The 24,004-nt window shown below is 38.5% G+C and overlaps 1 protein-coding gene across 5 annotated transcripts in view; it reads left to right on the plus strand.

The window, feature by feature from the left end:
• Window positions 1–24,004, plus strand: part of ZNF236 (zinc finger protein 236) — a 200,647-nt gene that overhangs the window by 167,180 nt on the left and 9,463 nt on the right. For 4 of the 5 annotated variants that reach the window (XM_067537519.1, XM_067537520.1, XM_067537521.1 and 1 more), the window contains 3 exons: window positions 1,296–1,425; window positions 13,252–13,428; window positions 13,922–17,785. In XM_067537519.1, coding sequence (XP_067393620.1) covers window positions 1,296–1,425; window positions 13,252–13,428; window positions 13,922–14,049 — 435 coding nt within the window. In that variant the 3' untranslated portion in view covers window positions 14,050–17,785. Of the gene's footprint in view, window positions 1–1,295; window positions 1,426–13,251; window positions 13,429–13,921; window positions 17,786–24,004 lie in introns of those variants that run through there. The other variant, XR_010917905.1, reaches the window with a different exon arrangement.

Genomic DNA, 24,004 nt, shown 5'->3' on the forward strand with positions numbered 1-24,004 from the left:
TGTGTGTGTGTGTGTGTGTGTGTGTGTGTGTGTGTGTGTGTGGACTCTAAACAAGTCGCTCATTAAACTTTTTTGATTCTATCACTGTAAGGCATGTTTTCTAAACCTTTACTCATTCTTGTGGCTCTTCTCTGAACCTCTCCAATTTTTTGACTCCTTTCCATTTTAGCAAGTTATTAATTACATTTATTGTTTTGGAAGCATTAATCTGGTGGCTGAATGGAATGGGCATGGCAAAATGCATATAGTTTTTAAGCAACAAGTTTCAGCTGTTTCCAGATTCTGTAGAAGTCCTGACTGTTGTTCAGATTGTGCAGAAATCCAGAAGACGCTATTTCACAGAGAGAAAATGATCAAATGAGAAACTTTCTGTTCTTTATAGCAGGAGCTTGAATATTGCATGGCCAGAGTTAGTTGTCATCATATTTAGTGGATTATGCAATTTGTAGAGACAGAGCTTCCAGGTATGCAAAATGATTTTGATGTGAACATTCTTAATCATCCCTGAAGTTATTTAAAGTGCCTTCATGACTACAGCATCAGTGAAGAAATAAAAGAATGAGTCATATGGGGTCAAATAGCACTATGTAAAAAAGGAATCCTTTAAAACTATTTTGCCTACAAAGTTTTGCTTGCTTGTTTCTGAGGGCAGAATCTGACATTATATTGAACACTACAAGAATCCCAGAACCTCATTCTGTTAGAAATCCTTTCTGTGGGCTCTAGATGTAAAAAGTGAGGAAGGAAGGAATTTGGATAAAGAAAACAGATACAATTTCAATGAACAGTATCCCAGGAATGGATGATTTTATTTTGCCTCAGCAGTCTAATATGTATGAGATTACCCCATATGTTCAGTTAACGTACAAAGCAATGAAAAATTCAGCCATTTGCAGTGTATTTCAGAAGCACCTATTGTTATAGACACAATTAATAACTACAGTGAGCCAAATGTTGAAGGCTAAAATCTCATTTGCTCAAAAATTAGGCCTTCTAGCTGCAAGACACGACTTCTTAAATGCCGGATAAATACTTAGCCTGTTAACTGTAGTAACAAAATTATATAGACTATATGAAATGACAAAGAAAACCTTTTTACTTCATTCAGCCATTACTCAGATTTCATTTAGAAAATGTCAGACATTTTTAAAGAACAGAATATCAGCTTCCATCTTCCTCACTCTGTTATTTCTATTGATGATGAAGGCGTTCTGTTAGTGGCCCAAAAATATAAATAAATTTATTTGTTAAAAACTGAATCTATAAAGCCATTTCCTCTTCCATATTTTCATTAGGAGCACATGCAAACCCATCAGGCTGGACCTTCACTAAGTTCCCAGAAGCCAAGAGTGTTTAAATGTGATACTTGTGAAAAGGCCTTTGCTAAGCCAAGTCAGCTAGAGAGGCATAGCCGCATCCACACAGGTAATATCTACGTTGTTCTGCTCTTGTGATTTTATTGTGAATCTTGTGATATTTGATATTTTACTTAGTCTCTTCTTCTGGATTCATGTGGATATATAAGAATATCATCTTACATAAATAATGATGAAAAAAGCTGGAGCCCTAAAATCTCAAAACAGCAGAAGGCAAAGAAAAAGAACCCAATACTTACTTTAAAAATCTCGTGAGTTTTAAGCTAATCTACTTTTTACGGGACCTGATTCAATTTTTGAATGCTTGGGGATGGTAATAATGCAACTATGATATGAAGGCTATAGTTTGCCCTTTTATGTAAATGGTATTTTGTCCGTTACTGGTACATGTTAATAGAGGCATATCAGTAAAGCGTTACTTACATATAGGGGTTTAAAAAAATATTGGACCTGGTTCTCCTCAGGCATGTTAGGTAAGCATTTACATACATGCCGGTTGTCTGTTGTCTTTGCAAGCCTGACAGTGGTGGTATACACACAAAGTATGACTGTCTGCCTACAGAAATTCAGTTCTGTGAATCATACTCCATTGTCATTCAAAGATTACTTGTTTTCTCTTGTTTGATTACTTAAAACCAGTGCTCTGACTCTGTCTTATGGATTGTTTTCCAAGACTGTAGTGGCAGTAACTACATGATTTCTATAATATAATCTATACTATCTTTTCCAATAAAATACTTACACTAATTATTTTAATTTTGTGGTGTGCAACCTGTGACTAGGTTCCTGCTAGACGGAGGTGGGTTGAGGGAACCACACTTACAACTGCCTCACACTGCTTTCCTCTGCTACGTCTTAGAATCAGCTCTAGTGTGAGCTCTTAGCAGCTGCTGTCTTTTCTCCACTGTAGTTGCTCAGCAGCAGCCCAGTTGGCTGCTGGATTGCAAAAACAGGGGAGTAGTTACTAACTGGCTGCTTGGTTTCCTGCGTCCCTGCTGGACTGTAGGAGGCCCAAGGATGGCAGGGTAGGATCTTGACTGGCTGTGTCCAAGCAGAGGGGAGCTCCTGATAAAGGATGGCTCCCTTCCTCCACACAGCTACCCAGGGCTGCAGAGGAGAGGAGAAAAAAGAGGGGAAGGTGAGAACCAACATCTAGTGATAGCTCCCTGATTATCTGTCTCTAATTTGCATTCAGTGATCAGGTGGCCGCAGTTTCTGAGAGATGAATGCACCACCTGAGGCATAATCAGAGTGCTGGCTTCAGGCACCCTCTCCTTGCCCTCAGCAGGTTCCTCTGCACTGCAGGGAGGGAAGTGTAGGAGCTGGCTCTGTGCTTTCTAGGGACTACTTCACAGTGGAAGGACCCTAGCTTAGAACTTTTTAATTGTTTTTGCCCTCTTTGTGGTGCCTGAGTATTGTAAAGAGACCAGAACAATTCTGTGCCCCTGAGTAGTTTGTTTCTCTCGACCTTTTAAAATAATATTTGACCCATAAGCTGAAGAGGTTGAGCATTGTTGTCTTTAGACCATTTTACACAATTTATTAACGTAGGTGTTACAGCTAAAACTGCAACTTGAAAGTATGATCCTGAAATTGCTTGTATGGAAGCTTGTCTTGAGCAGCTGCTAAGATCTGTATAGGAAGACAGGGAAAAAGGTCTGACTCAAAGGATGTACCCAGGCAGAGTAGTGTGCTCCTAACACAGAACTAGCAAGTATAAACAGAGGGGCAGAGAATAAATGACCAGCTACATTTATTTTGTATAAATATTCTCTTAAATTTTCTTTACCAATTCAAATGATTGGATTATAGTTCAAAGCTCTGGAAACAAATATATGCTTCTGTGACATCAGGCTTTCAGTCTTCAGCAAAACCATGTTTTTGAGGTTAAGTGGGTATATTCATGAATATAATGGCCATCTAGGGTCAGACCAGTGGTCCATCTAGAACAGTATCCTGTCTTCCGATAGTGGCCAGTGCCATATGCCTCAGAGAGAATGAACAGGACAAGGTAATTATAGAGTGATCCATCTCCTGTTGTCTATTGCAGGCTTCTGGCAGTTAGAGATTTAGGGTCAGCTAGAGCATGGGGTTATGTCCCTGACCATTTTGGCTAATCGCTATTGGAGAGTCTATCCTCTATGAATTTATCTAATTCCTTTTTGAACCCAGTTATGCTTTTGGCTTCACAAAATCCCCTGGCATTGAGTTCCACAGGCTGACTATGCATTATGTGAAGAAGTACTTACTTATGTTTGTTTTAAGCCTGTTGCCTGTTAATTTCATTGGGTGATCTCCATTGGTTCTTGTGTTATGTCAAGGGGTAAATAGCATTTCACTATTCACTTTCTCCGTACTATTCATGATTTAAAGATCTCTATCATATCCATATCCCCCCCCCGAGTCGTCTCTATCCTAAACTGAACAGTCCTAGTCTTTTTAATCTCTCCTCATATGGAAGCTGTTCCAGATCACTAAATTTTTTTGTTGCCTTTCTGTATAACTTTTCCTATTCTAATATATTGGTTTTGAGATGAGGCAACCAGAACTGCATGTAGTATTCAAGATGTGGATATACCATGGATTTATATAGCAGCATTATGATATTTTCTATTACATTATCTATCCCTTTCTCTAATGGTTCTTAATATTTTTTAGCACTTTTTGACTGCCACTGCACATTCAGCAGATATTCTCAGAGAACTCGCAACAATGACTCAGAGGTGTCTATTTTGAGTGGTAACACTTAATTTAGATCCCATCATTTTGTATATATAGTTGGGATTATTTTTCCAATGTGCATTACTTTGCATTTGTCAAAACTGAATTTCATCTGACATTTTGTTGCCCAGTCATTCAGTTCAGTGAGATCTCCTTGTAACTCTTCACACTCAGCTTTGGACTTAACTGTCTTGAGTAATTTTGTATCATCAGCAAACGTAGCTACCTCACAGTTTACCTCCTTTGCAGATCATTTATAAATACATTGAACAGCACAAGTCCCAATACAGATCGTTGGGGGGACCCCACTATTTACTACTTTCAACTGACCCTTTATTCCTATTCTTTGCTTTCTGTCCTTTAACCAGTTACTGTTCCTTGAATGGACCTTCCCTCTTATCCCATGACTGCCTACTTTGCTTAAGAGCCTTTGGTGAGGGACCTTGCTAAAGGCTTTTCAAATGCACTATGCCAGCTGGATCACCCTTGTCAATATTTGTTGACACCCTCAAAGAATTCTGATAGGTGAGACATGATTTCCCTTTACAAAAGCCATGTTGACTCGCCCCAATATATTGTGTTCATCTGTGTATCTGATGATTCTGTTCTTTACTATAGTTTCAACTAGTTTGCCAGGTATTGAAGGTAGGTTTACCGGCCTATAATTGCCAGGATCTCCTTTGGAGTCTTTTTTAATATTTGGCATTACATGAGCAATCCTCCAATAATCTGGTACAGAGACTGATTTAAACAATAGGTTATGTTCCACAGTTAGGAGTCTTCCATATCATATCTGAGTTCCTTCGGAACTCTTCAGTGAATACTCTTGAGTCCTGTTGACTTATTACTGTTTAATTTATCAATTTGTTACAAAACCTACTCTACTGACACCTCAGTCTGGGACAGGTCCTCAGATTTGGCATCTAAAAAGAATGGCTCAAGTGTGGGAATCTCCCTCAACATCCTCTGCAATGAAGACTGAAGGAAAGAATTCATTTAGGTTCTCCACAATGGCCTTGTCTTTCTTGAGTGCTCCTTTAGCACCTGGAATGTCCAGTGCCCCCACTGATTGTTTGGCAGACTTCCTGCATCTGATGTACTTTAAAAAAAAATTGCTATTAGTTTTTGTGTGTTTTGCTATTTGCCCTTTATATTATTTTTTGACCTGCCTAAATACACTTCTACACTTGACCCAGACCTGGACTTCATGCTCCTTTCTATTTTCCTCTGTAGGATTTGACTTCCAATTTTTAAAGGATGCCTTTTTGCCTCTAACTACTTCTTTTACTCTGCTGTTTAGCTATGTTGGCATTATTTTGGTCCTCTTACCGTTTGTTTTTTATTTGGGGTATGCATTTAGCTTACCCTCTATTTTTATGGTCTTTTTTTCCATGCAGCTTGCAGGCATTTTTCACTCTTCTGACTCTTTTTTCATTTCCGTTTAACTAGCTCCCTCATTTTTTATATAGTTACCCTTTTTGAAGTTAAATTCTTCTATGATGGGTTTCTTTGCTATTCTTCCCACCCACCACCCCCACCAATTGTTAAATTTAATTACATGATGGTTGTTATCACCAAGTGATTCAGCTATATTCACCTTTTGGACCAGAGCACAGATCCTGTTCTCCGTTTAGGACTAAATCAAAAATTGTTTCCCTCTTGTGGGTTCCAGGACTAGCTGCACCAAGAAGCAGTCGTTAAGGGTGTCTAGAAATTTTATATTTGTATCCTGTCCTGTGGTGACAATATACCCAGTCAGTATGGGGATAGTTGGAATATCCCCCATTATTATGATGTTTTCTGTTTTTGTAGCCTCTCTAATCTCCTTGGGCATTTCACAAGTCACTGCCACAATCCTGGTCAAGTGGTGGGTAGTATATTCCTACTGCTATACTCTTATTAACTGATTTTCAAGTTGCAGTTTTAGCTACAACAAATAAATTAGAGCTTTTTACACGAAAAACAATTAATAAGAATCTTGGATCATGCCTTGTAGACTTACTCCCTCCTTCAGTCCCTTTTGAGGACGATTCATCCTTCTTTTGAGTGACATGGAATGGAATTGTCTCAGACAAGTGGATTTGGAAATTAGTGAAGTTATTCTATTCAGTTTCACTCCATGCTACACCATCTTCTTTTCCACCATCCTTTTCAATGGATCTCTCTTATGAGAGAGTACTAGGAGACAATGTCTAGTCATGCTTCAATTGGGAACAATAGAAAAGTCCTTTGGTGATATCGGGCAAACAGTTTTTACTTCTGATATATCTTAATATCCAAAACTAAAAGGGAAGTTTGGGCCTTTTTTCATTCCATTTTAGCTTGTTGGCCTTTCCTCTAGTCTCAGTAGCTAGATTTCTGAATGGTTTCTAACTGCTGTCTGCAATTTCACTTGTAGTTATGCAGAAATAAAAAGCAATCTGAAATATGATCCAAGAATTCTAAAGATGTTTATAGCTGTATTAGGCAATATAATTGAGAATATTGCTTTCTTCTAATTAGGTGTGTTCTGCAATGTCACAAAAAAAAATTAATACAATGTATGCGTTTATAGGAACAGTCTTCTTGATTAAGTGCTGAGAGTCTTTGTGCATATCAGGTGTCATTCAGATGACATTTTAATATGTGGAATTTGCATGAGAATAGCTCTCTGGGCTTTAATTTCTATATTTAAATAGAAAAATGGTCTGAAGTGTTATGGTGATAAGTGCTGTAAAAGAATTTAATTATAAGATGTATTTTATATTTCTGATGTACATAATTTCTTATCATTCATCACTAATGGGTTAATGCCCCTCACTAGTACAATTCAGAGGCAGTGCAGTGTGTTGCTGGAGGCTCTAAGATTAAGCCCTGCCCTTCAGCTTAGGCCACCAGATTTTCTGCCTCTGGCAGTTCAGTTTCTTCTGACAATTTTGTTTTATGACTTTAATTTTTATTCATTTTCATTCAGTCGTGATTTATCCCACCTCCTTCTGGTAAGGTGTTTGTCAGCATGGAGGTTTCAGTCTGCTGCAGCATCTTGTCTCCAGGACTCTGCTGTCTTCAAATACCAGGCTATGTAAGCAGTGGTCTCTGTGGCAGCATTTACAAGTTCTGCAAAAGGCAAATCTTAGCCTGTCTGTTCACAGTAAGCTGACCCTCTCACTGCCAGGGTACATGCCTCAGATTTGGACCAGCAAGTCGAGTCCTCCTTTGCCTCCAGGAACCATGACTCAAATGCAGAAAAGCAGGCACGAGTCTGAGCACTTCAGAGAGAGAAACGCTTTAAGGATGAAGAGAACAGTATCCAGCCAGCTCAGGGGGGTATGATACTACAACAGATGTGGGCTGCAGGGGAAAACCCATGAGGAGGAGCCAAAGTCCTCTCCTCTTCCTCCCATCCCCAAGATACTGAAGTAGGTCCTCAGCTCCCTAGGGAAAGAAGCAGGACTCCTACACAACTCCTTTTCCTTTCATTATGACTCAGGGGATTGTCATGTTACTCAGGTAAGTTTTGCAAATTCCGCAGACAGAGGTCCCAAAAAGGCAAAAGCAAGCATCACTTTTGCAAAGCAGTAATTAATATTGTTAATGAACAAGTGGAGTGCAACTCAGGGATTAAATCCCTTCTCCCCCTGAGGGAGTGTTTGCTGCAGCTTTTCTTCTATATAGAGAATCTCTCAGGGCTCTATATCAAGCTTACCATCCCCACCCCTGCACAACATGTCCAGACATGTAGAAAAGCCTATTACTCCTGTGAAGCCCTGCCTCAGGTTGGGTAATGAAAATTGTCTGTCTGGTTTTCAGGAGCACTTGAGGCAGTCTTTGAGCAGATTAGAGGCATGTGAGGATTCAACTCCCCACAAAGCCTAACCATCATGGGATTACAGACGTTAAGTAAAAAATCCCTATGTTCAAAATTATCGTGATTTACTAAGTAAAGCCCTGAATGAAACTAGGTTGTTCCTACAGTGCTTGGGTGCTATTTTTCTGGGGGAGCAGGCAGGCAGCCTTTCATGTTCCTGGGGACATCTAGCAAACGACTTTTACAATTGAGTTGAGTATTGTACCAGTATTCCTCTGCAGCTGAGCAGTCCTCCAGGCCAGGATGAATAGCAAGCTACCTCCCCCATGTAAACAGCCTGGGGAAGGTACCACATGCACCACAAAAAAAAAAAAAAAAGGGGGGGGGGAAACCCCTCCCACTACCTGCAAGACAGGACAGGAGGACAGTGGATTGCAACAAACTTATTAATATCAACAAAATATCTTCCCTTTCAAACTTTATTACATACATAATTTGCTCTAACCACCTCCTTTGAGAACATCTTAAGATCCAAATGAGGACTTCTGACCAAAATTAAATTTTAAACTAAAATGTTATATAACAAAGACATTTCATAAGTTTTGGAAACCTAAAGCTGGTTCAGCAATGGCTCTTCCAGTGAAAGACATTTACACCTTCAGAACAGAGCTTCCTTCCATAAGAGAGAGGACATACCATCCAGCAATTTCAAAGTCTCAGCTATAACCATTCAGACCAAAGGTTTTCATATAAGGAAAACCTAGTTGATGGCAAGCAGGTGGCTCATCATCTATGAGTATAATCCTTGCCTGGAGTTGGACATCTCCTGTTCTGTCCTGGTCAAACTTTCGATGTGATCTGTGATGAGCAATGGCTTCTGACTTGGCAGCTACAAGGATGCAATATTATACCCATGAATAGCCATCACTCATCCTACACAAATACCTAGTGAATCCAAATTTAGAGGTGAGTAGTTTCTTGGGGAAAATTAGAGAAATTAGTAGCTGAAATAGCATGGTGGCCTCCGTCCTCACTGTCAAACCAGTATAGCAGTCCACTGACCAGAGGTGTCAAAGGGATTGTTGCCTTAACAGAAAGGAAAATCTGGAGCAGAAACTTCTAAGGAAACCTAGATGCATTTTCCTTCAAGCTGACAAAATTGTCAGCATGACAAAGATAAAAAGAACATTTGTGTATGAGAGCTCGGGATTGCTGCACAAGACTCTTCCTTTTGATCCACCCGCTGCTTCCAGTCTTAAGAAACAGCTGGCGACAGTCACAACACAGACACAGGTCTCAAGTTACACAGTTACAAAACATGCCAGTCAGCTACTAGTTCATAACTGGAGAGGATTCATGCCTACCAATTTTTCGAAGTCAAGAAAAACTTTTGAACCAAATGTAAAGAATTGCTCATCCAGGCATCAAAGACATGTCTTTGGCCATACTTTTACTATCATGGAAAAGATTTCCAAAAATGCAAATATTTTTTGCATCAGTCATTTCCTGGCAGTAGTCATCCATAACCATTTATCTCCAATAGCTAGGATTGCCAGTGTCGTACATTGGCTTTTTCCCCAAAGTGGGTTTCTCAAAATGCAGTGCAGAAATGCTTTCTGAGAACGTGCAACCACACACCTTATACAATGCATAATTAGGTTTCATTCTCACATCATATCCAAATAGCCTACGGACAGAGCATGATGTACAGGGATTAGTTCCTACAAAGTGACCAAGCCAATCACAAATCCATGTGATGTAGTGAATAGTAAATGCAGTGTAATATGTAAATATATACATATAAAGGAAAAGTTTGCGGTGTAACTTTGGATGTATGGTATTTCCCATACCCACTCCCTATGCTTGAGTCTGATTAATTCATCATAGCTTTGCTGTATGCCAAATAAAAATACCTGAGTGACAAAATCTGGAGTTGAGCTGAGTTCTTGGGATGTTGAATGGAAAAAGGTCTTGATAGGAATCCCAACAGGCAGATAACTACAAATAACATGCAGAAAGCCAATCTAATTTTCACTCCAGACCATTGCATATTCACTGTGAAAGCAAGCTTTGTAGGGTGGGGAACATACTTAGAAGACAAATGTCCAAACTCTGAGTACATGACCTTTTAGTTCACTTCAGCAGCTATTTCAGTGGTGTGTCTGAACAAAAAAACCCAAACCTTACTCTCACAAACATGACCATATGGGATCAGACCAGGGGTGCCTTGAGTCTAGTGTCCTGTCTATAACATTGGCCAGTACCAACTGCTCCAGAAGTATGTGAAAGAAACTACATAGCAGGGAATTATAATAATAATCATCACAAAGTTCTAGTGATCTAAGCTATTGTTTCTCCAGAATGATCGATAGGAGCCCTACAACCAAGCACCGTAGAAATGTGGGTACCAGCCCTAGTAGCATTCTGCAAGTAGCACATGGAATTCTCCATTTGAGTATCAGAAGCCAAGATTAATCACAATGACAGATTAACCAACCCTCTGGCTCCCCTCCCATTACTTCTAATAGGTGGTTTTTGAAATTGGTTCCCCTGTCTCTACAAGACCACACTGCTGTTGTCATGAATAAAAAATTACTCTTGTAGCTTCAGAAACTTAACTATTCAAGGAAGTTCCTCTTTCCACTATTCCTGGAAAATAGTTCTTCCATCATTTTGTTCCAACGCTTAGTACTCCTTTGAAGAGTATGACATAAATGGGCTTTCTTGGAACTTAAAAGATATATTTTAAACATATGGAGTTCACGTGCCACGTGCACTCTTTTCATCTTATTCAGTCCAAAATGTTAAAGCTTTAGGGCCTCAGAATTGCTTCAGGCAAGATGTTAAAATCTTGCACCAGCTGGTATGCTACTCAACTAACATAACTTATTCACAGGCCATGAGCTTAATCTGAGGACGATTTTAAAAGTAAATTTCCATTCCTCTGTGTCCTTTGATAGGAAGGTACTACTCAGTTGGTTCCCACATAATGCCTTGCTTTATATGGTGGGAACTTCCATTTCTGCCTGTTGTTCTTCTATAATAATTAACATTCTGCTTATTCCGCCCCACACTTCTGTAATTCACTACCCCCTATTTCTGTTAGTAATGAATGAGGAGAGAAATTGCGCAACAGAATATGTAATTTACCTGATGACTGTCTTTCTATTGCGCAGCTTCTCTCCTCATTCAGTCTACATGTATAGTCTAGTAAATGACCAACTACAAATGGAAATCTTTCTCTAAAGGAAAATGTAGACTATGTAGGTTAGTTAATACATTATTATTATTATTATACATTAATTAATTAATTAATTAAACATTAATTAATTTAATAATACATTATTATTATACATTAATACATCATTAATACATTATATCAAGTTGTCTTGGTGTTAATAATCTGGAGTTTCTGGTTTCTTCAGTTTTGGAAGAATTCTTCTGGTGACCTGAGATGAAGGACAGGGCGTAGTGTTGGAGCCTCCAGCAAAAGCATTGGATGGCCTCTAAATTCTATAGTGGGGGGTCAAGGTGGATTGATTTAAACCATGACTTAAGTCAGCAAGCAGGAAATATTGATTTAAATAATTGATTTTTGGTTTGCATTTGTATTTTTAGTTACTCTCCTAAAGAAAGGTTCATTCCCATTGATTAATAAGCATTAAAATATGTTGATTTTCAATTAAATATAGTCTTTTCATTAAATTAGGTATTTCTTTTTGGTAACCAGGAGGATACACTTTATCTAAACACATTTGTTTAAGCAGCTATGTAACTTAATACATTTATTCAGATTTTTTTTTGCTTTGTGTTACATTAGAAAATAGCAGATAATACATTTCCTATTTTACTACATAATTCATTTGTATTTGTGTCAACCTCAGTTTGGATGGAAATTAAAAATCAATTGAAAATGAACAAAACCAACATTTTAAATGGTATTTTTATTAATTAGATAAAGAATATGTAAGAAAACAAAGTTTATCAAAACATATTCTCAAATTTAAGATAATTGATCTATTAAACAAAGGAAGTATAATCTATAGTTAGTGAATTGAACTTATTGTTTCCTTCAAGGTTTTAGAAATAATAGATCTCATCCTCTCACACCTAGTTTTTATTCATAGATTGGAAGAGGAAAACAAGTTTTGCTGCTTTTCAATTCCCAATCAGTTTCTCAATTTGGAATGAACTAGTCATTGAAATGAACTTGTTGAATCAATGGAAAAAAAAGAAAATACTCTCTGCACCTGTAAAAGAGGCTGCTGGTGTCAAAAGCGGGTTTAGCACTTCAACAAACTCTAGTTCCAGTGCCTTAGACTTGATTGATTTTCTTTAAAATTTCAGCAGCAAATATGTACTGCTTAAATATTTTTTTAAAATTCAATTTAAATGGTTTTACTAGATTATATTAAATTCAGGCTTTAATATAGGTTATAATTTGATATAGGTTTATTTTTTTTTTTAAAAATGGATTTAATTTAAATATAGAAAATCCAATTTAACTTAAATCATTAACTTTATCCACATGGCTTGGGGCAGCATAAACTCATTAGTGATTAATGAGGTCAGAAGCTGCTAACAGAAAATTACTAGATAAGAAATTTGATTTTTTTTTTTATTGCACTCTTCAATAAGAAAAATACTTTACATTTGTATATTTTAAGGGCTTCATAAACCGTTAATGGAAACCAACTATTCGATATACACACACTTAACCCTAACTATAGCAGAGCTAGCACTCTGCTATAATCCATATATAATAACAAAAATAAAATGGGTGTTGAGCAACTGTCTAAATAATGATCTGTTTTGGGTAAATAAGTTTTGTTTAGAAATGAGAAATTCAATTTTAATCAGAACTTAATCCTTTTAAATTAAAAAAAAGACTAGCCAATTAGGGAAAAATTTACCTTTTTATATATTACTTATATAGGGGTTATTCATACCTCTTGGCACAGATACCCAGGGTCACATTCAGTATTTTATTGCAAATCTAGCAGAAATGAGTTTTGAATGGCACAGCTTTCAACTCTGAGAAGTCTGAGAGTAGTTCAGTTATGTAGAAATTAATAAGATGGCCTAATCTATAATATCGATCACCACTGTGAAAAATAGTGATTAAAAAAAGGCCTTTCTGACGTAGTGGAAAAAGTATCAAACTGGTAAGCTTTTTTTATCACTTGGTATTCTAAAACTTAAACTATCTTTTTTTTTTAAGTTATAAAAATACAGATTTGTCAAATTTAACAAAATCATGAACATAAAGTAGAAATGTTAATGCTTTCTTCAAGGATTACAAGCATATTTTGTACCATGTAGTTTGGTTACCTGAGAAGTTAACATGTACATTTTTCTGTTGTGCAGGAGAACGTCCATTTCAGTGTACGCTGTGTGATAAAGCTTTTAACCAGAAGAGTGCCCTTCAAGTGCATATGAAAAAGCACACAGGAGAGAGGCCTTACAAATGTGATTACTGTGCAATGGGCTTTACACAGAAAAGCAATATGAAACTCCATATGAAACGAGCTCATGGCTATGCAGGTAGGTAACTTGATATGTAGTGTTAAGCACAGAAAGTTGAATTCTGCCCCAGAAAAGAAAGAAAACTGAATTACATGGGAGTTGGGTGTTAATATCCACTCACAGAATTTGGGCTATAGTAAATATGTGGAAATAACTGGTGTATATAAATGAAGCAATAAATAAAGAGCTGAATGCATAATGCACTGAACCACATTTCTTGCAACAGAGGTCAATGTGTGGCTTCAGTATACCCATGGTTCTGTAGTGTAGATGGGGAGAATCTAAAACATGGCATGCAGATGATAGATAATTTTGCACAACTAGTATTAGCCAGTTCTAGTGAAATGCTCCATTCCCTTTGACTGAATTTTTTTTCTTTTTAAGCACGTGATCTGATTTATGAAACAAAATAATGTGTCTCTCTTACCCATTCCTTGTTTTTGTTGTATTTGCAATAGTCTTATGTTATCTGTATCATTCATTCCTTTCTTTCTCTCTTACACTACAACAGGTACTGTACAAGAATCTGCCAGTCATCAAGAACAAGAAGGGGAAGATATTAATCGTGCTTTGAATTTAGAAGAGGTTGTTCAAGAATCTTCAAACGAATGGCAGAGTATAAGCAATGTTTTTCGATGACACCTTAGTTGAAAGCTTTGCTTTCAGGACTTGAATTTCCCAACATATGTTTTGAAAAAAGTAAAGCATATGGATTTTACAGTTGACGCTTCAAGCATTGAAAATATTAACAATAGAATAATATATTATAGGTTTTTTTTAATTATTTACAAAAAGTATCTAAAAAAGAATCATTGTCTTTTGTAAGCTTGTAGGAAAATATTGAAAAAACATCAATTAATCTGTGTTAAATTGTCTACCAATCAGTGAACTCAGGTAATACTACATGCGGTTTCATCTTCTAATCCACAGCCAGTATATCTAGTTGAACAATTAACTGGAACTTCATATCAGGAAAGAGTGATCCCCTTATATTAGTAAACTAGATGAAAAGTGACTTCATGGGAAAACCATGAAAATTGTCATTTACTTTTTTTTATTTTATTTTTTTAGTGTATAGAGAAAATGTTTGAGGTTAGAAAGAAAAGTGTTACAAAAGAGATGCATGCAGTACAGAATTGATTTATACAATGCACAGTAAAATGCAAATGTCTGTTCTTAGTTTCTTTTGGTGCATTTGAGGAATGTTGGAGAGTGAATTCCCATTGCATTAAATGGCATTTATGTAGCTAATCTCTTGAGAGGTGACTGGGCTGTTTCCATTCCAGTTGTAGAGATAGTCAGTCTTTAGTTTTTTCCATCAAAATGTCTGAGGTTTCAAACTCAGCAATAAATATTCAAAGAAAATTCAAACTAAAAGAGGTGAAACTGATTGAACACCCCATTTTTAGGTTTGCTTTAAGGATAAGCAGGCAGATACTTGAGTATTTGTGGAAAGCACAAGCCATATATAAAATCTGAGAGGTAACCTAAAATTGTACATTTTAATAGCAGACAGGAAGTAAGCTGCAGCACAGGTCACCTCAGTTAATACAAAAGTCATCTTTACTGTAGACATTTATAGTTCCAAATCTATAAAAGCGTCATTATTTTCTCTTGCATCGATTCTGAAAGCATTTTACTGGTTTATTTTTTAATTGTTTCATTAAAACTACCTAGTTAACTTAAGGTACATCTACAGTTACATCAGTGTGTAGAGTACAGACACTGCATCCCCAGCTAGCATGGGTATAAATTGCAGTGTAGATGGTGAGGTATGGCTTAGGTGGGTAGTGTAGAGTGCCCTGCACATCTCAGCCCCCAGGTTATATATCCAAACAGCTCTGTGCACACCCAAGCAGGCCTCCATTGTCTATGCTGCTAATTTCAGCAATGTAGAGACCCACTGCCTCTCCTCTACCAGAGCCTTTTCCTTGCTGTCTGCACACAGCAGTGTGTAGCTACTAACCGTAGTGGCAAGTGTGGATGCCACCTGCCTTTCACCCTGGTGTGTAGCTACATGTGTAGTGCCTTTACTCTACTTGCTGCTGTAAATGTAGACATAGCCTTAGTATTGCTCTGAAAGGTGCCACTTGTTAAGTGTATTCATAACAAAGAAACACTGGAGTAAAACTTAAGTCATCTTTTAGACATTCCAAAGACAAAGCTCTTTGCTTACTTTTACTTTGTTCCTTTGAATTTATTTATATGTTTTATATATATATATATATATATGTATATAAAAATATATGGGCCTCTATGTGGCTGATCAGTATATTTTGTAAATAGTACTCCCAATTGCAGGAAGATTTCATCAAGTTTTCAACTTCATATGTGTACTTCTAGATCACTATTGGATTCATTTTAATGTAAAATAGAATTGGGTTTTATTTTACTTTATGAAAAAGAATTGCCTTTTCTTTGCTCTCAGATCCACCCTCTCCCCTCCCTTTTTTTTTTCTTTTGGTAAATATTATCTATATTTTGTCTGCTATAAGACCTAGTCATTTCAGATTCTTAAAGAAAGAAATCACTGTTGTTTTTGATAGGGAATTTCTTAATTCTTTTGTTAACTCTTGGCATATGTGTATAAGTAATATAGCTGGTCATATAAAAATAACACTTTTGTTATGTGGAAATATTTAAGTCAGAAATGTTAATAATATTAATTTTTTTCCAAACTTCGCTTTGTGTATTTTATATTATTTTTAAAAGACAATTTTAAATGGGTATTCCTAGTTATTTCAAGGAAAAAATGTGCATGACTAAAATTATTCAGCTCATTATTTATTATAAAGGGCCTGAAGTTCTCTTTTTATTTCAGCAGTGCACCTCATTCCAGACAAGCTGTTTGGATATCTATAACTTTGTTCAAATATCAAATTTAATTTTTATGCATTCTTTCATAGAAAACATTTTATTTGCACCAGCCAAAAAAATCTACTGAATACTGTGGTGTTGCTATTATTTTTGTATCCATAATACTATAGCATTTTAAGGCATATAATCTCAATTTGAATATATTAGAATACACAATCATGCAGCAAAGCTTGTAGGCATCTGTTTTTTCACGTGCACAGGATGGTGATGTTTTAAAAAGATTTATGCCTAATTTTAGGTTGCAAATTGGGCTACAACTGGTCATTGCCATGTGTAACGGATTGTCGTTCATTACTGGAAAATGTATGAGACAGTTTCATGTCTCTTAGCTGTGTTTGCTCTGCAGTGCTAACAAGTAAAAAGTAACTTTTGCCACTCAAGTGAGCAGATGTGACTTTGAATATACAGTGGATGTTCCTTAATAGCAATCTCGATATTAACTTTCATTTAATAAAAGTATTTTGCTGGGAACCAATCCTCTTCCATTGACTTTAATGTTAATGGAATTTGGATATTGGCAACAGGCATGCTGCTTACTAACTACTTTTTTTTGGAAGAAAGACCCCACACACAGGCAGGTTTGCGGGGCTGCACAGCATCTCTCTCCCGGCTGCATCCTGCCCTGACACTGAAGGCATGGGCTCGGCATGTGCCAGCACTTCCTTCCATGGCTTCAGCCCTGCAAACCTGCCTTCCACTTATTGGTAACTTCCAGATAATAGCAACTTTTTGCTGGGAACCAAGAACCTATGAATCCATTGTACACAGGAAGCAGATGTTTTCAGTAAGGAGGTGCCATTTGAAATACATAGTCACTTTTCAGAGTGCAATGCTTTAAAAGCTCTTGATCACATACCAATCAGGTAATGAGTGAATATTTGTAAGTATAGTAGGGCAAGCCTCCCTGTTTACTTGTTGTTTATCTCCAAACAACATTTTTTCCTGAATTCTCAATCCACCACAATAGCAGCGCTTGACAGTCCTGCCAATTATGGTAAATATGCTTTTTGAAAATTTTAATAAGATACAGTATATATTTTAGAACAATGCCTTAACTGTCTTCTGCTTGACACAAATTTGTTTAATGTCCTTCCTTTATGCATAGGAGCGGCTCCAGATTACTTGAATAAGTTTGAATTGGAAACCTTCAAATGCATGGTATCTGCTGATACTCTGTAGAAGTAAAGAGGTTGTGACTACTACACTGGTGTCCAGGGCAAGATCAGGTTGTTTAGGAACTTCCTTGCCAAAATAAAGTAAAGGAATGTGGAGCAGGCCCTATCAGCATCACATTGGAGAAAGGTAACATCAAAAATAAATTCTACATGGCCTAGAAGCCCTAGTCCATCTTACTGTGACAATTGATCATTTGCTTTCTGAAATAAGAGCATCATATGCCATTGATAGCTGAAGTGTAGTTATTAGCAATAAATAAATTTGATTTTGCCTTGGTTTACTCTTGTTTCTCTTGCATTTTAAGGGTTATTTTTGTTTTTGTTTTTTTGGTTTTTTGTTTTTGTTTTTTTAAACTGTTAGGAGTACCATTTTGGGGCCACACCTTAACTGGCTACTGCATCCCATTTATGATATTTTGTATTTTCTGGGCCCAAACAGGAAGGGACACAAGGACTTCTGCTGGGACAGTTTGCATGAGAGACATTGTGACTCTTCTGTTGGAATACACAGTGGTAACCTCCAAAGAAGAAACTCTCAAACCTGTCTTAACATAAACTGGAGAAAATCACTTGGAAAAACATATAACGAATCCTGCAATTTTTGATTGTTTCTATCTTTTTAGATTGCAGATCTAAGCCATCACAATGTAAATAGGTTGGCTTCTTGCAGAAACCTGTCTTCAGCCAAAAAATATCAAGCAAAGGAGAGAATTCATCCCTTCCCTAGTTTATCATTCTATGTGGTGTGAGCTTCAAGTCCTAATTGTGATTTAAATGCTGACTTCAACCCAAATCATACCTAGATTTGTGCATGGAGGGCTGCCTGTGGCTCTTTCCACTTCCGCAGAACAGAAGGGACTCAGCTTCCTCCCCAGAATACCACAGTGGTTCTTCATTTCATCTGAGGTTTATAATGGGGAGGGGTTTGGAGACTCTACTGGCTGTAGGACTGAGTGGGCAGGCCATGGTTGTGAAATTTCACAGAAAATGTAGCATAGCCCAAGGATATATTTCCGATAGAGCTTTCTGACTATGGTGGCAGGGAAGAGTTTTGTGATAGTAGATGCCAGAGCAGCCAAGTGTGAGGAGTGGAAGAGTCCCTCTATTTTTTCTGTGGGGGTTGTCAAATCCTTACTCTCCTTGTCCCCAGGACAATATGGGGAGATCTCCATGATGATTTCACAGGTGTAAGACACTTTATATGAATATTAATTACGTACAAATTGCAATTGTTAAGATTTTAATAGAAACCAGTGAATTTCCAAGGATAAGAAAATATTGTTTTATATTGCAAGAGGAAGGAAGTTCCTTGTAGTTGAGGTACTGAAGCTGAATCAAGAAATCTGGATTCAAACCCTTGTTCTTCCATAGGTTTTGTGATCTTAGACCACTCATGTAACTTATGTGCTTCCGTTTCCCTCTCTGCAAAATAGGAAGAAAAACCCTCCTGAGGATTGAGGAGATACATTTATTAATGTTTGAGAAGTGCTCAGATAATACAAAAATTGGGGCGGGAGCATATAAGTAAGATAGTAACTGATGTTTAAGTGATGATCACTATAGGGGTGTTCTGTGGATCTGTAAAAGATTGCATCTGTTTGTGTTTGAGATTCAGGAGAATACTTCAAAATTCGAATTTATTCACAAATTCGGTGTACAAAAATGATGGGGGAATCTGATACATAAACTATTTATTATGTATTTTCTACATGTTCATAGTACTCCAAGTGCCTTGTAAAATACAAATGTCCTCATGTATTGTCAGCATAGATCCCCATTCTTAAGTTGCTCACTTTGCATTACATGTGGCCCTGATAGTCGCAGCTTTTGACTGAATCCCCCATCTTGGACAATAGCATAAGGACACAAAGGATATAAGGGACAGTGGCTCCAGCTTTCCTAAATGTGTATAGCTTGGCTGAAAGATCACTAAGGAAGCAGACCCCGGGTGTTTGAATCTATAAACACAGAAGGGCATAAACTATAAGAAGGAAGAGGTTGTAAATAGCACTTGACATCTTCATGTTGTTTACAGATGTAAACCTTTAATCCTCATAAAGCTCTTGTGTAAGGGAAAAGAAAAGTTGAAGATGTCAGGATAGTAACAATGAAAGGACTATGTTAAACTCTCATGAGGGAGATGCTGAAAAATAAACTGAGAAGCACTAGAAAACTTGTAAGGAGTAGTCCCTCTCTAGCATAAATAGATGATTCAAGTCTCTTCCATCCATAGTTTGTGATTCTACCTGGTCTGATTCCATATAATAATATGGTCTACTAAAATTTAGTTTTCAAAGGGTATAAGTCTTTAACAGTAAATGTTTGGGATAGATCCTCATATTTTGGTGTCAGGATTGCTACAACACTTAACTGTTGAATTGCCATATTACGAGGTATCCGTGTACTGCCAATCCCAACGGATTATGAAAGAAATTAGTTTACAGGATGAACGTACTTTTGTTAGGTCCAATTCTGTTTGCTCCTTTCAGACATTTGTTGTTTCTTTGATTTTTTTTATGTACAACAACATTTTATTTTTCCTTGAGGAAACCTTTTTGGCCCCCTCGGGTGTTTACTAATAGGCTGTATTGATGTGCTACTTTGGGTTTCTGTTTTTAATTTCTGCAGAAAACAATCTTTAAATGCCAAGCATCAATCCAAAATGACAAAGTGGTTTTAGGCGCTAACACATGACTGTGCTCAGAGTAATTGGGAGTCCACAGAAACAGCACTGTTTTCCTAGGAGGATCTAAGCTCCTGCTTTTCTGCAGTAACCAACAAAACATATTTAGAATCTTCTGTGCCTAGTGGCACATGAGGCAACCCATTTTTCCCACTGCTGTTCATCATAAGTTTGTCTCCATGATGGCAACATCCTTTTCAATTGTCCTGTGATGGGTCATTCTTTGTTCTCTGTGCCTTCTTTTCCCTCCAATTGGAATGCAAGCTAAGATGTAGTTTGATTCTCCCATGGGGTAGTCTGATGACATGGCAAAACCATCAGAGTTTTCTCTGCCTGATTATTAAACCCACAGTGTGCTGAACTATGCAGTGCAATGCTGCCACCTTGGTTACACAATTGCTCCAATGAATTCCCAATATCCTGGTGCAATGCATTCAGCTTCTTGTTGTATACTTCCTCCACCTGCAACATTTCCAAGGCATACAGTAATGTTGGAAGGACAATAGCATTGTACAATCTCACGTCAGGGTGTAGTTGTATCCTTCTATTCTTCCAGATGTTTGGCAACCAAGGAAATGGTCTACTGGCTTTGCCTATTCTTGCCTGCACTTCTTTAATAAGCTGGCCATTAGCAGAAATACTTTACTTCCAAGATTTAAAAAATAAATACATAAATAAAAGGTCATCTCTTTTATCCTCTTCTCCATCACTTTCATCTCTGTCAGTATTGACCATATATATTCTCTCCTATCTCCGTAATCTTGGTCTAGAACTCCCACTTTGCCAGTTTCTACTTTTATGCTCGTAAAGAGTTTTTCATTTCTTCAAAGCTGGTATTCAGTATGACTGTCATCTTCAAAATCTAGGTCCTGAAACATTTTTTTGTCCAATAATGACAGCAGCCATTACTTTGCTCATCTCAAAGTTTATGGCAAATCAGAAGAGAGGGGGGGATAGTGCTCAACTTTGCTTTACACCAGCAACAATCTTAAGCCATTTTCTGTCCTGACCCCTCATGCAGACTCATTATATAAAGCTTTTATCAAATTAACAATCTATGCTGGAATTCCATAGCATTTCAGGATGTTCCAGACACTATCATTGTGGACATTATCAAACATTTTTGTAAAATCAGTGAAGTTAAAAACCATCTTCTGCCAACTCAATAAGTCTTCTCAAGGCGAAAATCTGATCTGAACATGACCTATCGGTTCAAAATCCAGGCTATTTATCTGTTGTCAGTAGCAGTTTTCATCCTGTTCAAAATGATAATGCAAAACACTTTTCCAAGTACAGACTGGATTGCCACCTCGCTCCAGTTATCCAAATAACTTAATCAACCTTTTTAGGGATTTTACAGATAACATCTTTTCCCAAACCATTCTGTACAACCTGTATATGTGTCAACATAATTTCTTTTTGAGCTTTTAACATTTCAGCATATATCTCACCACAGCCTGGTGTTTTACCACTCCTTAGTTGCTTTATGGCCTTAGTTACTTTCTCAAAGGCAACTGCTCCTAGTAATGATGGTAAGTCCACTATTTCTTCACATTATGTGTGTATTAATGGTTCTGGTTAGTTGAGCACAGCCTAGAAATGTTCTGTCCAGTGGGCTCTCTGTCCTTCTTCTGTGGTTAAATTGTACCATCTCAATGCCACAGTGGTTCAAGAATTGTAACGTCAATTATTTGGATATTAGAAAAAGGGTTTTGGAAACCCCTCTTTAGTATGCCTCCTCAGCTTCTCTTTCTTTGTTTTCTGTTTTTTCTCTCTTCTGACTGATCTTCTGACTTCCTTGTCCCCATGTTCTTGCTGAAGAATTGCTCTTTTACTTGTCTCATTCTTGTTGAATTCTCTTCAGTGTTTCCATTCTTCTTTCTTAGAACTTCTCACCCCGCTGTAGTCCTTCTTTGAAAAACTCATTGTTCTTCTCCGCTTCTCTGTGGCTGGAACTTGTGGACAACGCAGCCTCTTTCTTAGGCTTACTGCCATGTTTCTGTGCATGCTTCCTTGCTTCATGACTAGGCCCCGTCACGGGGCCCATAGCACTGGTACCAACGGAACTGGACTGGAGCTCCACCGTAGGAGGTAAACGCCTCGATTGCTCAGTCTGATGTATGGGGTGGAGAAGGGGGGGTTCCTTGGCATGGATCCAACTGTGGCCTCATGGCGACCTCCGTTAGTTCTTCTTGAGGTGGAGACAGGGAAAAAGAGGCAGATACTGCATCTGGAAATGACATGAGCTTCCCCCAAGAAGTATAGGTAATGTTGGTGCTCATCACTGATAAAAAAACGAACGAGGACAGGAAGCACGAATCTTGAACCCCAGCATCTTTGGCATAATCCAGTACCCAGGGTGCTGGGGGCAGGAGGGAAGGGCTGGTTGGAAATTGCCAAAGCAGCATTCCCAAAGTCCTTAAATCTTAAGAAAACTACTTTTAACACTAAAAACTACTACAAAAACAATAAAACGCTAATATATACAAGAATAAAATAGTCTTTCTTCTTCGAATGCTTGCTCATGTCCATTCCACTATAGGTGTGTGCACGCCTCCGTGCATGGTTACCTGGAACTTTTTTCCCCTTAGCAGATCCCATAGGGCCGGCTCTGCTGCCCCCAGGAGCCCTGCGCACATGCCGCGGTATATGAGGCACTGCTGGCCCTATTCCCCCTCAGTTCCTTCTTTCCACCCATGACGGTTGCTGGAAATAACCTTGCTCTCAGCAAGTACTATTCCCCTTGCTTGGACTTGTTTGATATTCTAAGTTAGTTTTAGGCTATGTCTTCACTGATGGCGGCGAATTTGCCACCATCAGTGGACTTCTCTGGATCGACTGAGGGTCAGTGAAGACCCACTCAGTCAATCCAGAAATCGACATATTAAGACCATCTTCTCAAGTGGCGCAGTGCAGTGAAGACGGCGCGCAGAACAGAAGCAGAGAAGTTGACGGGAGTTACACAAGTTTTTTGCATAGCTTGCATAACTCCGGTCGACTGCCGCCGAATCTCCACGGTAAGTGAAGATAAGCCCTTAGTTAATTAAGTAGTTAAGTGTTGTTAAGAGTAGTTAGAGATAAGACAAGTCCCTGTGGGGACTTCGAGCAGCCAGGCCATACCCCGGTCGCTAGGATTAAAGTCGTGTGCCTCCTGCGGGAAGGCCTTCCCGCGCAGCAGCCCCCACGACCGCTGCCTTAAGTGCTTGGGGGAAGCCCACAGAAAAGAGAAGTGCAAGATCTGTAGGGCTTTCAAACTGAGGACTTAAAAGTACCGAGAAATCTGGTTGAAAGTCCTGTTGATGGAGGCAGCGCTCCGCCCGACATCCAAGCCGACCCACTCCACTTTGGTACCGAGCGTGACCTCAGTACAGAACGCACCATCGGCACTGCCCTCGACTCTGCACCATGCAACATCGCCGGTACCGAAGAGGAAAAAGCAGCGTACGGAGCGCGGACACTCCCCTGCACTGTCAGTATGGGCAGGGTCGAATACGGAGATGCACCCGACCCGGCCCGTCGAGATTTCTCCAGTGCCTGCATCTCTGGTCAGGGAGCCTCCCCCAACTCCTGGGAGTGGGAGAGTGCCCTGCTGACGCTGTTGATGTCGGAGGCTTTTCAGGCGGCAAGAGCCTTGTTGGCCTTGCCTGTGCCGCCTCCGCCCCCCCCTCCACTGAGTGAGAAGGGGCCGATGTAATGGGGGAAATCTGCATTGGGTCCCCCTGAACGGCGGTGGAGATCCCCGGTACCGGGAGAAAGATCTCCCGCCAGATGGTCTCCAAGGATGGAGCAGAGCTGCTCCCCCAGTAGTCACTCCAGGTCGGCGTCGTCCAGCTGACCTGCTTCGGCACAGGACGTGGAG

Source organism: Emydura macquarii, unplaced genomic scaffold, assembly GCF_026122565.2.
Source record: "Emydura macquarii macquarii isolate MOO-44397 ecotype Brisbane River unplaced genomic scaffold, CSIRO-AGI_Emac_v2 contig_431, whole genome shotgun sequence".
Lineage (NCBI taxonomy): Eukaryota > Metazoa > Chordata > Testudines > Chelidae > Emydura > Emydura macquarii.